The following is a 16,286-nucleotide window of genomic DNA, read 5'->3' as shown; positions in this document are numbered from 1 at the left end:
ACCACTTCAGTTGGATCATAGGTGGCTGGATCTTGTAGTCTCACCAAATGGAAATTCATAGGTACATGTATGAAATACAAAAAGGCAACTCCTCATGGTGCAGTATTTAAAACCAGGGTGAATTTATTTCATAAAAAACAGCCAGGGTGCTCACATTTCCTTAAATTTATCCTTGGCTGTTTTTTTATGAAATACATTCACCCTGGTTTTAAATACTACACCATGAGGAGTTGCCTTTTTGTATTTCATACATGTACCTATGAATTTCCATTTGGTGAGACTACAAGATCCAGCCACCTATGATCCAACTGAAGTGGTTCTGTGGTGAAGTGGATATATCCAGCTTGTTTGACCACCTGTGACTCAGTGGCCCATTTTCTTTGGTAAGAGGCCCGGTATGTTGATGTTTGGTGGAGGATAATTGATTGGACTGCGCTTCACAGTACAGGTGGACAATGATCAAAACCCGCACTGCAGAAGCAACCCCGGAGTGGAATATTCTGCAATGACCGAGTCAGTCACCTGATCTCAACCCAATTGAGTATGCATTTCACTTGCTGAAGGCAAAACTAAAGGCAGAAAGACCCACAAACAAAGAACAACTGATGACAGCTGCAGTTAGAGCCTGGCAAAGCATAAGAAAGGAGGAAACCCAGTCTTTGGTATTGTCCATGGGTTCCAGACTTCAGGCAGTCATTGCCAGTAAAGGGTTCTCATCAAAATATTAAAAAATAAAATTTGTATTTATGATTCTATTCATTTGTCCAATTTGAACCCATGAAAATGGGCATAAAAATGGTTACAGTTCCTAAAATTTGTACTTTGATATTTATGTGCAACCCCTTGAATTAAAGCTGAAAATCTGCACTTCAAATTAGTTTTATTTTAATTGTATTCTGGTGGCATACAGAGCCAAAAGTATAAAAATTGTGCCTGTGTCCAAATATATATGGACCTAACTGTATGTATGTGTGTGTCTATAACACACATATGAATAGCAGGATGCTGTATTGTGTGCCTTACACTATTTAACTCTGTTGTAGGGATGAGCTTTCAGGCAATAGAAACAGACCACCACTGCGTGCTAGAGATTTCATGGCCAGCAACCCTGAACATTTGGATATCCTGAAGAAAATGGGTGTCAGTCTTATTCACCTGAAGGATGGAAGGGTTCAACTAGTCCAACATGCCAATCAAGTAAGCAAATTGTGGCTTTTTATTCTTTTTCTACAGCCTGCACATATTAGTAAACATGGATGGTACATTTTAATTTGTAAAATGGTAAAGCACTTTACATTTTAAAAGCACTGTTGGAGGCAGTTGAAATAAACTCCCTTCAGTATTGTTATATAGTATAGTAGTAGTAGTAGATAAGTTACTAGATTTAAGAAATTTCTGCATTTCTGTGTTGGTGGCTCTTAAAAATGTGTCATTAGTTTTAGTTAATATAAACAATTAACATTTTACTGCACAATGATTTAGCCACTTCAATACAGGGCATTTTCACCCCCTTCCTGCCCAGGACAATTTTCAGTTTTTTCAGCGCTGTCGCAAATCGAATGACAATTGTGCGGTCATGCAACACTGTACCCAAATGACATTTTTATAATTTTTTTTTTTTCCCCCACAAATAGAGCTTTCTTTTGGTGGTATTTGATCACCTCCTGCGGTTTTTATTTCTTGCGCTATAAACAAAAGAAGAGTGACAAGTTTGAAAAAAACACAATATTGTTTACTTTTTGCTATAGTGAATATAAAAAAAAAAAATTTCCTCAGTTTAGGCCGATATGTATTCTTCTACATATTTTTGGTAAAAAAAAAATTGCAATAAGCATATATTGATTGGTTTGTGCAAAAGTTATAGCGTCTACAAAATAGGGGATAGATTTATGGCATTTTTAATAGTAGTTTTTTTTTTTTTTTTTTTTTTTTTTTTTACTAGTAATGGCGGCGATCTGCGTTTTTTTTTTTTATCATGACTGTGACATTGCAGCGGACATATCTGACACTATTTTGGGACCATTCACATTTATACAGCGATCAGTGCTAAAACAACACTAGGGGGTGATAAAGGGGGTTAACTGTGTTACCTGGGGAGGGAACTCACAAGGGGAGAGGACAGATCGGTGTTCCTCTGTACTAGGAACGCACGATCGGTCTCCTCTCCCCTGACAGGACATGGATTTGTGTGTTTACACACACAGATCCACGTCCCTGCTCTGTTACTGGCAATCGCACGCGCATTGGCTCCCGAGTGACACGGCGGTTACATGCCCCCTAGACGGCAGGGAAACCGAGGACATTATATGATGCCCACCCAGGATGGGAGATCCCTCCTGCAGACGTCATTTGACTATGGGCGGGGAAGGAAGTGGTCAAATGGTCAGTTATTAATTAGTATATACAAAATGATCAGATTTCTAACTAGAACTGAACCTTCTTTTTTGGCAATACATCATGCAGATTAATTATGTAGCTGCTGATCAGGCTTGCACAGCAGTAAGGATGCATTTGTAACCCACTATACAGAATTGTTTTGCTTGTGTTATCCTTTTTATTTCTTTATTTTTAAATTTTTGTCAGCCACTCTGTTATTAATTTACACCTGTATTTTGGTGCATTGTTGAGTTCTTGGACGTTGGATCAGACAGATGTCCTGACAGTCTGCTGTCCAATATCCTAAAACAGCTTTGGATTTATTGCTCCCTCAGTGATTTCAAGCCATTTTAGTTCTGATTAGGTTTAATGGTGTGTGGTTTTTTTTTTTCGTTTTTTTTTTTTTGTTTGTTTAATCTACCATGTTTTGTGATCTAGTTTTTAGTGTTGGTGCGCAGCTTTTGTCCACAAAACATTGTTCAAAAAGTGTTTTGCAACTTTTAGTTGTCTTTAGCAAATGTTAGGCAACAGTATGTGTGTTTTTTTGTTTTCTTTATTTTTCTTTAGTTTTTTTTACTGTAAAGCAGTGGTTCTCAACCTTTCTAGTGTCCTGACCCCTTGATAAAATTTCCCAAGTTGTGCTGACCCCTATCAGTAAAATTATTTTCGTAGCGTGAGTTGTCAGCACCCTAGGCAAGACAAGTAATTTGCTCCCCTAACCCACGGATATTTAGCGCTCCCTGAGTCCATTCCACTCGTACAGTATTAAAACCCCTTATGGTACATTTTAGGATGTACCACTCTTTCTCTTTGTTCTCCTTTCTTTATCACTCTCTATCCTGATTTCTTTTTTTTTTATTCCTATATTTCTCTATATTTATTCCTTCTCTTACTCCTGGGGGGGGGGGGGGGGGGTGAGTGGCAGTGCTGGCAGGGAGTTGGGATCAGTGGCCGTGCTGGTGGGGGGGTGGGATCAGTGGCCGTGCTGGTGGGGGGGTGGGATCAGTGGCCGTGCTGGTGGGGGGTGGGATCAGTGGCCGTGCTGGGGGGAGTTCTGATCAGCCAACTTAGGTGCTCTTGATCAAAGTCATCTGCTGATCTGAGAACTGTAGTGGGGACTTTTAATGGCAACTATACTCTGTTACTCACTGTGTCTCCAACTTTGTGATGTCTTGCAGCAGTGACACCTATGCCAAAATCAGGAGATAGGGTCTCCTTCAGCCCCTCCCACTTCACATTCCTCACCAGTCAGCTGACCTCTAGTCTCTGCCCCCCAGCCATGCCGTGAACTGAATGGGCGGCTGTGAAGAGGTTGAGTGGGCGGCCACGGGCTTCAGGTACAGCCCAGCTGGGTGGCCACAGGCTGCAGGGCAGCTGCAAAAAGGCTGGGAGAGCGGTGCAGGTTTCAAGAACAGCCCAGGATTCGGTGACCCCTGGCAAATCGTCGTTCAACCCCCAGGTTGAGAACCACTGCTGTAGAGCAATGATCTCTTCTGTGGTAAAGACTCCAAAGAGAGAGACAGACATAATTTTGCCCCTGTGCAAAGCATTAATAAGACCCCGTCTGGAATACGCTTGTCCAGTTTTGGGCACCAGTTCTCAGAAATTTCGGCAACTGGGGTGCAGACGGCAACCAAACTGATAAGAGGTATAGAGGAGCTCAGCTATGAGGAAAGATTAGAATTTATTCTTTTTACAAGAGGATTAAAGGGGTTGGGGTTATAATCACATGTATAAATACATAAATTGTTCATAAAGTGAACTTGGTGCAAAATAGGGTTGCACCAATATGTTTTATTTTTTATCAGAGAGTACCAGTACTGATACTTTCGATCAAGCACTCTCCGCGTACTGATACTTTGCGGTACGATTTGTGCCAATACAAAATAAATGGGCGCAAATCTGCAAAGAACTGCAAAGAATTGAATGTAATTTGAACAGGAATGCTTTCTACACACACAGCCGGCAGGGAAACCCGTGCTATTGGAACTTTCGGGTACCTCCACCCTATTTTGGGTTTGGTTTGGCTTTAATGGTGAGCCTCCAAGTGAGAGATGCTCGATATACCATTAAAAGGCTTTTCTATCCCTACTTGGTAAACTTTACTTAAGATTGTGTGGAAGGGACAGCTCTGTTGGTGCGGTCTTTTTAGGAGTTTAACACTGTTTATGACATGTATTTCTGAGCTTATGTGCTTAATCTACTCACTCCTCATACTGAGCTCCAACTTACCCACAATATTCCACTCAGATTAGAACTACTATTCTGTCCCGGTCGCCGTTAATTCTTTGGACATTTTGGGGGGATTTTCATCCTTTGGAAAGATTGATTTGGCTCTCTGTCTATTTTGTTTGTGGTGTCACCAAATACCTGATGTTCAAGGCCAATCGGCACCTACCCATTTTGTCATGAGGAAGCACTTGTGAAACGCGTTGACAAACAAGCATGGAGGAGTTCATGGACCCAACCCTTTGATATACACACATTAATGGACTCTTTATCGACTCTTTGAAAGGATCCATGCCTCCATGTCTGGTTATTTGGGTATCTGTTGACCTTGTCCAGTAGAGGGTGTTGTTGGTTGTCATTTTTCTGTGTGATTTTTTTTTTTTTTTTACATTTTGTAATAAAGATTTTTTTATACATAATTATTTTTGCCTCGTGTTGTGCCCACAAAGTCCTCCCCGTTTTTTGAGAGAGTTTTTACTCTTTCAGTCCTTTTTCTTTCTACACACACACACACGCGCGCGTGGTGGGGGAAATCGCATGTGAATAACTCAGGAATCGCACCGCATTCCTGTTCAAATCACATGCGGTTCTTTGGAGTGCAATTTGCGCCCATATATTTTGTATTGACGCAAACCGCACCGCAAAGTATCGGTTTCGGTATCGCGACCATAGCTAATGCAAAATTATTCACTTTAAGGTCATTAGAAAAGACAAGAAGGCACACTTGAGACCAGGAACTCCTATGAAGTATAGTTATTCTTCCAGCTGGCCGAGATCAAGCAATTTAAGCAAGTTCAAGCAAGTTCAATGAACATGGGCTTGTAGGCCCTATTTTATAATAATTTTGACCAGTAAAATGGTTTCCTTTGGATTATTTAAAAAAAATAAATAAATCAAATCATGCCACTTTGTAGTTGTATTAGATGTTTTCAGGAACACTAGATAGTCTTGCCTAGCCAAGAATTGTGAAAGTGGGAGTAGGTACCTGTTACAAAAAGGTACCCACTCCCGGGGAAAAAAAAAAAAAAAAATTCTGGGATTCCTAAAATGGGTGTCCCCCATCTATATCACGTTAGGCTTCTTTTGTTGTCTGAGAATTGTGCATAATATCTTTGCACTTGTAACTGAAGAATGCCGGTAAAATTTTTAAAGTCTGCAAATAGCTGCCTGGCTGTAAGTTAATGGAGTCTCAAGACTTTAGAAATTTTGAACCATTTTCTAGACCAGAAAACTTTGACTCCTCTTCTGAGATATGGTACATCAACAGGATTGACTGAAATACTTGGCCTCGGTTGTCCTATCTGAATAGGTCATAGCAGCTGAATATTTTTATAAGTGCCTTGCAAAAGTATTCACCCCCCTTGGCATTTTTCATGTTTTTTCCTGAAATTAACTTGGATGGTTTGAGGATTTGCATCATTTAGTTTGCAGAACATGCCCACAACTTGGAAGAGTTTTTTTTTTTTTTTTTTTTTTTTTTTTTATTATTGTGAAGCCAACAACAAATAGGACAAAATAACAGAAAAAGTCAATGTTCAGAACTATTCACCCCCTAAAGTCAATACTTTGTAGAGCCACCTTTTGCGCCTATCGCAGCTCCAAGTCGCTTTGCATAAGTCTCTATATGAGCTTGCCACATCTTACCACAGGGATTTTTGCCCATTCCTCCTTGCAAAACTGCTCCAGCTCCTTCAAGTTGGATGGTTTGCGCTTGTGAACAGCAATCTTTAAGTCTGACCACAGATTTTCTATTAGATTGAAGTCTGGGCTTTGACTAGGCCATACCACCCCATTTACATGTTTCTACTTAAACCACTCAAGTGTTGCTTTAGCAGTGAGTTTGGGGTCATTGTCCTGCTGGAAGGTAAACCCCTGTCCTAGCCTCAAATCACACAGAGTGGTACAGGTTTTGCTCAAGAATATCCCTGTATTTAGCACCATCCATCTTTCCCTCAACTATGACCAGTTTTCCAGTCCCGACTGCTGAAAAACAGCCTCACAGCATGATGCTGCCACCACCATGTTTCACTGTGGGGATGGTGTTCTTTGGGTGATGTGTTGGGTTTGCGCAAGACATAGCGTTTTCTTTGATGGCCAAAAAGTTCAATTTTAGTCTCATCAGACCAGAGCACCTTCCTTCATACATTTTGGGAGTCTCCCACATGCCTTTTCGCAAACTCAAAACGTGCCATTTTGTTTTTTGCTGAAAGTAATGGCTTTCTTCTGGCCACTCTGCCATAAAGCCCAACTCTATGGAGCGTACGGCTTATTGTCGTCCTATGTACAGGTACTCCAGTCTCTGCTGTGGAACATTGCAGCTCATCCAGGGTGACCTTAGGTCTCTGTGCTACCTCTCTGATTAATGCCCTCCTTGCCCGGTCGTGAGTTTTGGTGTGCGGCCGTCTCTTGGTAGGTTTGTTGTTGTGCCGTGTTCTTTCCATTTGGTTATGATAGATTTGATGGTGCTCCTAGTGATCATCAAAGATTTGGATATTTTTTTATAACCTAACCCTGACTTGTACTTCTCAACAACATTGTCCTTTACTTATTTGGACAGTTCCTTGGTCTTCATGGCAGTGTTTGGTTAGTGGTGCCTCTTAGGTGTTGCAGCCTCTGGGGCCTTTCAAAAAGGTGTGTGTGTGTGTATATATGTATATGTAATGACAGATCATGTGACAGTTAGATTGCACACAGGTGGACGTCATTTCACTAATTATGTGACTTCTGAAGGTAATTGGTTGCACCAGAGCTTTTTATGGGCTTCATAACAAAGGGGGTAAATACATATGCACATGCCAATTATCAGTTTTTGATTTCTGAAAAATAGTTTTATGTATAGATTTTTCTAATTTTGCTTCACCAACTTGGACTATTGTGTTCTGATCCATCACATATAATTTAGATTAAAAAAAACATTGAACTAAAGGCTGTAATGTAACAAAATAGGTAAAAAGCCAAGGGGGGGGAATACTTTTGCAAGGTATTGTATCTTTCCGCATGGATGGTGCCTTCCCAGATGTGCAAGCTGCCCCATTCCATATGCATTAATGTACCCCCATACCATCAGAGATGCAGGCTTTTGAACTGAGCGCTGATAACAAGCCGGAAAGTCATTCTCCTCTTTAGTCCGGAAGATGTGACTCCCGTGGTTGCCAAATAATGCCAAATTTTGTTTCGTCTGACCGCAGAACTGTTTTCCACTTTGCAACAGACCATTTTAAATGAACTTTGGTCCAGAGAAGATGGCAGCGTTTCTGGGTCATGTTCAGATATCCGTTCTTCTTTGCAAGATAGAGCTTTACCTCGCATTTTTGGATAGCACGATGAACACTGTTCACAGACCAGTGTTTTGGGTTTTTTTTTGTCTTTTTTATAAGAAGTATTTTTGAGCCAATACAGTGAATCATGCCTGTTTTTAATCCATTTGCATCTGAGGGCTGGAAGATCACAGGCATCCAATATTGCGTTTAGACCTTGTTCCGTGTAAAAGATGATATATTTAAAGTCTGAAATTTTATGCTGAGGAACATTATTCTGAAATTGTTCTACAGTTTTTAGATGCAGCTTTTTACAGATTGCTGAATCTCAGCCCATCCTTACTCTTGAGACACTCTGACTTTCTAAGATGCCATTTTTATACCCAGTCATCTTACTGACTTGTTGCCAATTAATCTAATTAGTTGCAAATTGTTCTTCCAGCTCTTCCTTGTTTGTACCATTTACTTTGCCAGCTTTTTATGTTGCCGGTTCCAACTTTTTTGAGACATGTTGCTTAAAATTGTACATTTTCATATTTAAATATTTGATGTTTTATATTTTCTGTAGTGAATAAAATATGGGTTTGAGATTTGCAAGTCATTGCATTCTGTATTGATGAAGATTTCACACAGTGTCCCAACTTTCTTGGAATTGGGGTTGTATTGCTAACCGCATACAACTGTGTGTGCACAGTAACTTCATATCCAGCTCAGCATCAATCACCAGTCGGGTCAATTAAACCCATCTTTTACGTGATATCCTTAAGCTGCCTAAAGAATTAATATTATTAACTGCCCTAGGGAGGTGCTTTTGAAGGAAATCCTGGTTTCACAATTATAACACCGGTACACTTGTAACAATAAATCTCCTAAGGGAGGACTGACACTGAGGTCACACGTGGACTCCAACACTTTTTTTTTCCTTTCAGGTGTCAGTGTTTGAAAATGCAGGACTTTTATTCACTTGCTCACTGTCAAATGAGATAACTCCATAAGTATACTTTGGATAATCTAGATCAGGGGTAGGCAACCTTGGCCCTCCAGCTCTGGTGAAACTACATGAGGCATTGCAAGAACCTGACAATCACAGGCATTACTCCTAGAGGCAGTAGCATGATGGTATTTGTAGTTTCACCACAGCTGGAGTGCTGAGGTTGCCTACCCCTGGTCTAGATGGACAGCAGGTACTCGGTGTATAAATAAATTGTGAACTATGGCATAGTTGTGCCTTCTGATTGTTAATTTTCTGGATCTTAATACAAATCGGACGCTTTGCAGACCTTGTAAATATCACTGGTAATGAGAAAAGTACAGGGGGAATTCCCATCTGTTCATAGATTACTGCTCATAGCTGAAAAAAATTCAACCAGAACAGATTAATATTTTTTTGTCCCTTCTTACATTTAGTTTATTCCCATAGAATGAATGTACATGTAGTTTATTTAGACAAATAGCTATGCAGATATTTGTATAAATAGACCTCTAAGTGTAAAGATCCATATATTATAAGTACCCTTAATTCCAAAAGCTTCAACCTGATCCAGATCTTTATCAGGACTTTGGGAATGCTGTTATCTACAGCTTTTCTCAACATCTTTATTTTCACCAATCTTGATTCTCCAAGAGCAAAGTAGTACAACTGACATACTATAGATTGAATGAGTGTAACGAGCCATATATGGTAATACATAATATATTCCACAAGTAATAGATTTGGTAATGCCTGTCCCTCTGTGTTTTACAGTTTGCATCCTATTCCATATATAGCCACATTGTAAGCAGTTCTTAAACAAAAGTAACACTGAATCACATTTTAGAAGTCAGTCAGAGATCCAGAAAATTCCAATGGGTTTCATTTTTTTTTTCACGCATATGTAATACCGGTCTTTCAGGTTTGCTTTCAGAGGGTTAACAGGTCTCTGACTAAAGGCAAAACTCTCTATACAAATTCGCATTTTTCAAACATTTTGTATTATTTTTGACACGTGTAGAATAATCGGTTACAAAACCGTAATGTTGACAGGACATCTTTGGGTTTCTAAACGAAGGACTCCAGAAGCCTAAATAAAAATTGTGTGCAAAATAGAAATAAACCTGCATTATCGGTTATGTTTGGAAATAACACAATTTATTTTAGTCTGTTTTTTAGCTGTCTAATTTGAGAGGTTCACAAAATTAAACTTTACCTACATAAAATTTTCCTTTTTGACTTGATATTTTAGGATGAGTGGTGGCCTCATTTTTGTCCTAGAGTGTTGTAAGGCTTAAAGCTGCATTAAACCAAAAATGTTAAATATCGCAGCTTTTCAGTACTTGTGTGATGGATGCATTCATTTTTTTTCATTTTTAGGATTTTTTTTCCTTTTTTCACCTGGTAAAGTGATTGATTGTAAAGCCTGGTTTAAAAAAAAAAAAAAAAATACTTGCCTCCTATGTGCAGTGGTTTTGCACAGGGCAGCCTGGATCCTCCTCTTCTGGGGTTGCTCTTCGCTGCTCCTGGCCCCTCCCTCCTTTTAAGTTCCCCCACAGCAAGCGGCTTGCTATGGGAGCACCTGAGCCATGCTGCAGCTCCGTGTGTCCATTCAGACACGGAGCTGCCATTCGGCTCCGCCCCCGCTCTCTCCTGATTGGCTAACTGACTTTGACAGTCGAGGGAGCCAATGGCACCACTGCTGTGTCTCAGCCAATCAGGAGGACAGCTGAGGGAATTGTGGACATTGCTGGACAGAGAATCGGGCTCAGGTAAGTATTAGGGGGTGTTGGGGAGGCTGCTGCACACAGAAGGCTTTTTATCTTAATGCATAGAATGCATTAAGATAAAAAAAAAACCTTCTTTCTTTACAACTGTTTTAAGCCTCGAACACACTACTAGTTTTTTTTTTTTTTTTTTGGTTGAATGAAAAAAACTGACAGCTCAGGTCAGAGCCACTGTACTAACAATCTGATATTAGAACACTAGCACAGCAGGGGAGGTCACTATACTGACGGGGACAGCTGGTTTTTATTGAACCAGCCGATGCCGCCTGACATTCAGCCCGTGTGTACTAGGCTTCATTCTGAATGAAGTAGTAAAACATGCACCATCAGACAGAAGCATTGTCACTGGGGAGGGCAATGATTGATTAGCTGCTTGCGGACTGCCCCGTACATATACTGCAGCAGGGCTCTGTGCCAGATCACATACCTAGCACGTGATGTGACACCTCTGAATCTGGGGCACGTGCACCAGCGATCCGCTCCTGCTGGGATCTCGCACAGCGAGAGCCCAGCAGCGTGTACCGTGGACTCAATGTCCGCCAGCACCCGCCGATTAGACACAGGCAGAACGGCAATCTGCCTATGTAAACAAGGAAGATTGCCGTTCTGTTAGAAGGGAAGGTATTGGTCCCGTATTCCTGTAAAGCAGGAACATGGATCAATGCCTTTCCTTTTATTCCTTTTATCGCCCCTGATGTTAACATCATCCCAGCCAGTGTCATTAGTACAGTGACGGTGCATATTTTTTGCCACTGAAAACTATATTAGTGTCACTGGTTCCCAACAGGTGTCGGTTGTGTGTCCGATTGGTCCGCCACAATATGGCAATCCCACTACTAGTAAAAAAAAAATAAATAAAAATATCCCATAGTTTGTAGACGCTATATATTTTGCAGAAACCAATCAATATACGCTTATTGGGATTTTTTTTTTTTTTTTTTTACCAAAAATATGTAGCAGAATACATACTGGCCTAAATTGATGAAGACATTTTTATTTTATTTGTTTCATTTTTTTATTGGGTGTGTTTTATAGCCGAAAGTAAAAAATTTGGTTGTGTGTTTTTTATATAATATATCTATCAAAATTGTTGGTTTTTTGTTTATAGCGCAAAAAATAAAAACCGCAAAGGTGATCAAGTACCACCAAAAAAAAGCTCTATTTGTGGGGAAAGATGGACAAAAATATTATATGAGTGCAGTGTCGCTTGACCGTGCAATTGTCAGTTAAATTAACCCAGTACCGTATCGCAAAAAATGGCCTGGTCATGAAGGGGGGGGGGGGGTAAATCTTCCGGAGGTCAAGGGGTTAGTAGATTTAGATAGATTTGACTAACAAATTGAAGCTGAACTCCAGCTAATGCTTTAAAAGCGGCTACAGCAAACTGTTTTTCCTTTTGGGATAATGGTTTTATACAAATTAATTTTATGGTGACCATTGTAAGCACCCCTGTCAGTGATAAATGGTTTGTCTCAACCCTCTAACTGCTACTTTGTACAGCTTGGTCTGTTAAAATAAGGTGAAAAATAACAGACTTACTGGCTGAATCTCTAGGTGAAAATAAAGGAAAACAAGTCTAAAAGAAAACTAATACAACCACCACATCTAAAAAAAAAAATTGGTAAGCTGCAATTTTAATATATTTTTTTTTTGGGGTTGAATACCGCTTTAGGCACTGTAAAGAACTCCCAGTTATAGTTCTTAGATTTTTTTTTTCCCCCACTCATTGTGAAGTCTCATGCCTCCTGCTACAAAACAAAATAAGCTTTTCCTAAGAAGCATGGAAAACTTAGGGTGATATAAATGTTGTTCTGTTTTCTAGGCTGCCACCTCTGTAGATGCTGAAGATGGCTTGCGTTTTATGCAAGAAATGATTGAACTCTCCAGCCAACAGCAGAAGGAACAACAGTTACCACCGCGTGCCGTTCAGATAGTTTCTCATCCATTTTATGGAAGAGTGGTATTGACTGCAGGGCCTGCTCAGTTTGGAATGGATCTCTCCAAGAACATTGCAGGGGTATGTGAGTACCGGTGTTTAAAAGACCTGTGTTAGTAGCTGCTTGGAATCCTTTCTTGGGAAAAAAAAAAAAGTTTGCCATTAGTGACCTTCTAAAAATCGCAGTTGCATGGATGTCATGCTGAACTACTTGCGATTTTAATTTCAGTGTATGCCTGTCTCAGGACAGGTATGCAAATCGCAAGTTCTAACAATTAAATAACTCGGCGCATTGAAGTGATGGGATGTCTATGTGGTGGCTCCCTCTATTGATTTATTTACTAAATGTTGTTTTCCAAATGGTAGGAAAACTTTTATTTTAAAATTGGCTCTGAAACTAGGGATCTTTATGTACACCGGTAGAGCTAAGCATTAATCGTTTATTAAAATATCAGATTTACCGTATTTATCGGCATATAACACGCACTTTTTCCCCCTTAAAATCAGGGGAAAATCGCGGGGGCGTGTTATACGCCGATCCCCTGCGATCCCCCGCTGACCGTGAGCAGAGCGATCGCCGGCCGAGTTTGAAAATGGCGCCGAAATACATAGCCGTGACTTGCGGCTTCTCTTCGGCCACTTTTGGCTCCACTCGTAGTCCCGCCCGGGATGGGCGTGACTGTGAGCGGAGCGAGCACCGCCTATATACAGATAGCCGAGTGTACTCGACTAGGTTCGGCCAGCTCCGCTCAGTCACGCCCAGTCCCGCCCTATGATGGACACAGGGACTGGGCGTGATTGTGAGCGGAGCTAGCCGAACCTATCTAATCTGTATATGGGCGGCGCTCGCTCCGCTCACAGTCACGCCCATCCCGGGCGGGACTACGAGTGGAGCCGAAAGTGGCCGAAGAGACACTGCAAGTCACGGCTATGTATTTCGGCTCCGGCGGCGCCATTTTCAAACTGCAGTGACACTGACAGGTCACTGCAGTTTAACTGCAGCCTGGGCAAAGCTGCAAATGGACACTGACAAAGCTGCAAGGCTGCAAATGGACACTGATAAGGCTGCAAATGACACCAAGGCTGCAAATGACACTGGACAAGCATGCAGATGGACGCTGTGCAAGGCTGCATTGATGGGCATTTAAATGTAAGTTTTTTTTTTTTCCTTAAAACATTTTTTTTCTTAAAATTCCCTAAATTCCCTAAACTTGGGGTGCGTGTTATACGCCGATAAATACGGTAAGTAGTGTGTCAGGTTGGCTGACTCTTAGGAGTCTATTTACAATAAAAAGGTTTAACTTTAGGTTGCTGTCTATGTATATGTTTGCTTAAAATGTGTCTCCCTTATATTCCTACCTCACTGTGCGAGTCCTCAGTTTTTTTTTCACGTGTCATAAGGTGATAGACTCCCTTGCGGAAAAATCACTCTTCAGTCTAGTACACACTATTCGAAAATCAGATGAATGATTGTCCGCATTTTTCCATGTCCTCGCCCCATGTTGAAATCGAGACTGCCTAAAATGGTAAGAAAATTCTAGTAACCACATAGGACAACTTACATAGCTGCAGTCTGTCTGGTCTATGGTCATACTTTGTTTCTGATCATGCTCGAACTAGCTCATTCGATTTTCATAGGACAAATACTGTACTAATTAAATGAAAATCGGACGTTTTGATACCTAAAGAGAACATTTTTCCAACATGTTCCATAGGAAATTTTCATTTGAACAGTCCAGATCAGCCCTCGAAAGTAAATTACTAACCAACACAAAATCGAATAATCGTTCCAAATACGTATATTTTTGTCTGATTTTAAGGCTTTACCTTGACTAGTTGACTTATTATTTTACTTTGGAATCATCAGCCAACTCTTTACTCAAACTCCTTGCTGCCTTCTAATAAAACAATAGCCTCAGTAAAGTTAACATGTAGTTAGCCACAGTGTTCAATGCAGATTCAGAGCCGTGGTTCATCTCTGTGGAACCCAGACCCTGAAGACCCCTTTGGGGGGGGGGTGCCCACCGTAACGGGCTAACCCTGGACCCACTATAGGGATTAGCAACATGGACAGTTAAGACCGGGTCACCCTGTTTTTTTACATGATTACTGTAGCCCCATAGCAAGTATGGGGCACATTATCTCCATTACTTACCTTACATTATTTATGTGTATCCTGAATAGTATGCATTTACATGTTAAAACTATCAGGGAAAATCACAATATGTTTGAAACATATTCACTTTTAGGCCTCTTGCACAAGGGAGTAGAAAAGCCACGTTCTTTACTGATCTGGATATAGATGCACTGTAGTCTATGGAACCACACACACAACTGCGTAAATATAGAGTAATAAAGTGAGGAGTACAGAGCCGTAAAACAAAAATAGAAAAGTTTAAGTTTTGAGTGCAGTAATTTACACGTGTACGCATATTTACCCGCTGTGGGCGGTTAGCTCAAAAAGATAGTCCAGACGGCAGGTTTTCTTAAAATCTGACTTGTAGCCAGTTTTTTTTTTTTTTAAAGGTTGCATGTAAATTAAACAGAACAGAAAGTAAATCCTTGCCATCCGGGCACAAACTAAACATTTCAGGTTTCCTTACTCACAGGTGAAGGGCTTCTCCCAGTCACCAACAAAACAAAGATAATGCAAACCTTTTTCTTTCTCTCACAAAGCAAACTTCACATTGATGGCTCTCTCAGGTTTTGGCTTGCTGAGTCCCAGGACAAAGGCAATCTCTTGCTCTAGTCCTGCTTTATTTATACCACCTGTGACGGACCCTGGTACTCAAAAAGAGTATGTCCATCGTATAAGCTTCCCTTGCTCAGTAACGGAACGATCCAAGATCCTGTCGCTCACCAGTCACTTGTTGGGACACCGCATAGGGTGGCTCAAAACATCAACTGTTTATTGAAACACAAGTACAAAGAGGTATACACTCTCGGACAATCCCCCCCTTCTTTGAAAAATGACACAGGGCGGGGTAAACTGTACATTCAGTAACATGAGATACAGGTACATTCAAACTTTTAAACAAATAATTACATCAGTAACTGGGCACGTAGACAGCCTTATCAGCAGGAAGGACCATTGGAGAAATCCCCCCCCCCCCCCCCCTCTAGCAACTAACAGCTGACAGTGATTTCATTAACCTGTAAGCTAATCCACATAAACCTATAACATCCCACAATAGTTTGCTACCAAGGTGGAGTGGACCGAAAACTAGCAGACAGACAGAAACAATAGGTGGTCCAATTAATAATGGGAAAAAGACACTTAACCATAAACACATGACAACCCCCACCCCCCCCCCCCCCCCCCCCCCCACTATCTGGCAAAAAGTCCACAACACGCTATAAGACAAACTCCTACAATATTCCAGCAGTCTAAAAAGGTGGAGTTAATTCATCTTCATCGATTTCTTAACGGATATTGTTCATAAATATTTCTGTCCTATTTGAAGGAGCCTCTCCAACCTAGTGTGCGGGAGGGCAACCATATTCCCTCTGACCATTAACCGCTTGCCGACCAGTGCACGCCAATGCACGTTGGGTAGGCAAAAGGGCGTACAGGTACGTCCCTTTTAAGAAGCAGTGTCGCGGGCACGCGCCCGCCACGGTCTTAGTGACCGCGGGTCCCACGGACTTTATATCTGCTGGGTGCCCGCGATCGTGTCAGAGAGGAAGAACGGGGAGATGTTTTTGTAAACAAAGCATTTCCCCGTTCTGCC

The 16,286-nt window shown here is 41.0% G+C and overlaps 1 protein-coding gene across 2 annotated transcripts in view; it reads left to right on the top strand.

The window, feature by feature from the left end:
- EDEM3 (ER degradation enhancing alpha-mannosidase like protein 3) overlaps window positions 1–16,286 on the top strand; it is a 155,992-nt gene that overhangs the window by 99,062 nt on the left and 40,644 nt on the right. For both annotated transcript variants that reach the window (XM_073592876.1, XM_073592878.1), the window contains exons 16-17: window positions 1,044–1,197; window positions 12,442–12,636. In XM_073592876.1, coding sequence (XP_073448977.1) covers window positions 1,044–1,197; window positions 12,442–12,636 — 349 coding nt within the window. The remainder of the gene's footprint in view (window positions 1–1,043; window positions 1,198–12,441; window positions 12,637–16,286) is intronic.

Source organism: Aquarana catesbeiana, linkage group LG07, assembly GCF_042186555.1.
Source record: "Aquarana catesbeiana isolate 2022-GZ linkage group LG07, ASM4218655v1, whole genome shotgun sequence".
NCBI lineage: Eukaryota > Metazoa > Chordata > Amphibia > Anura > Ranidae > Aquarana > Aquarana catesbeiana.
This window is presented reverse-complemented; position numbering and strand designations above follow the sequence as displayed.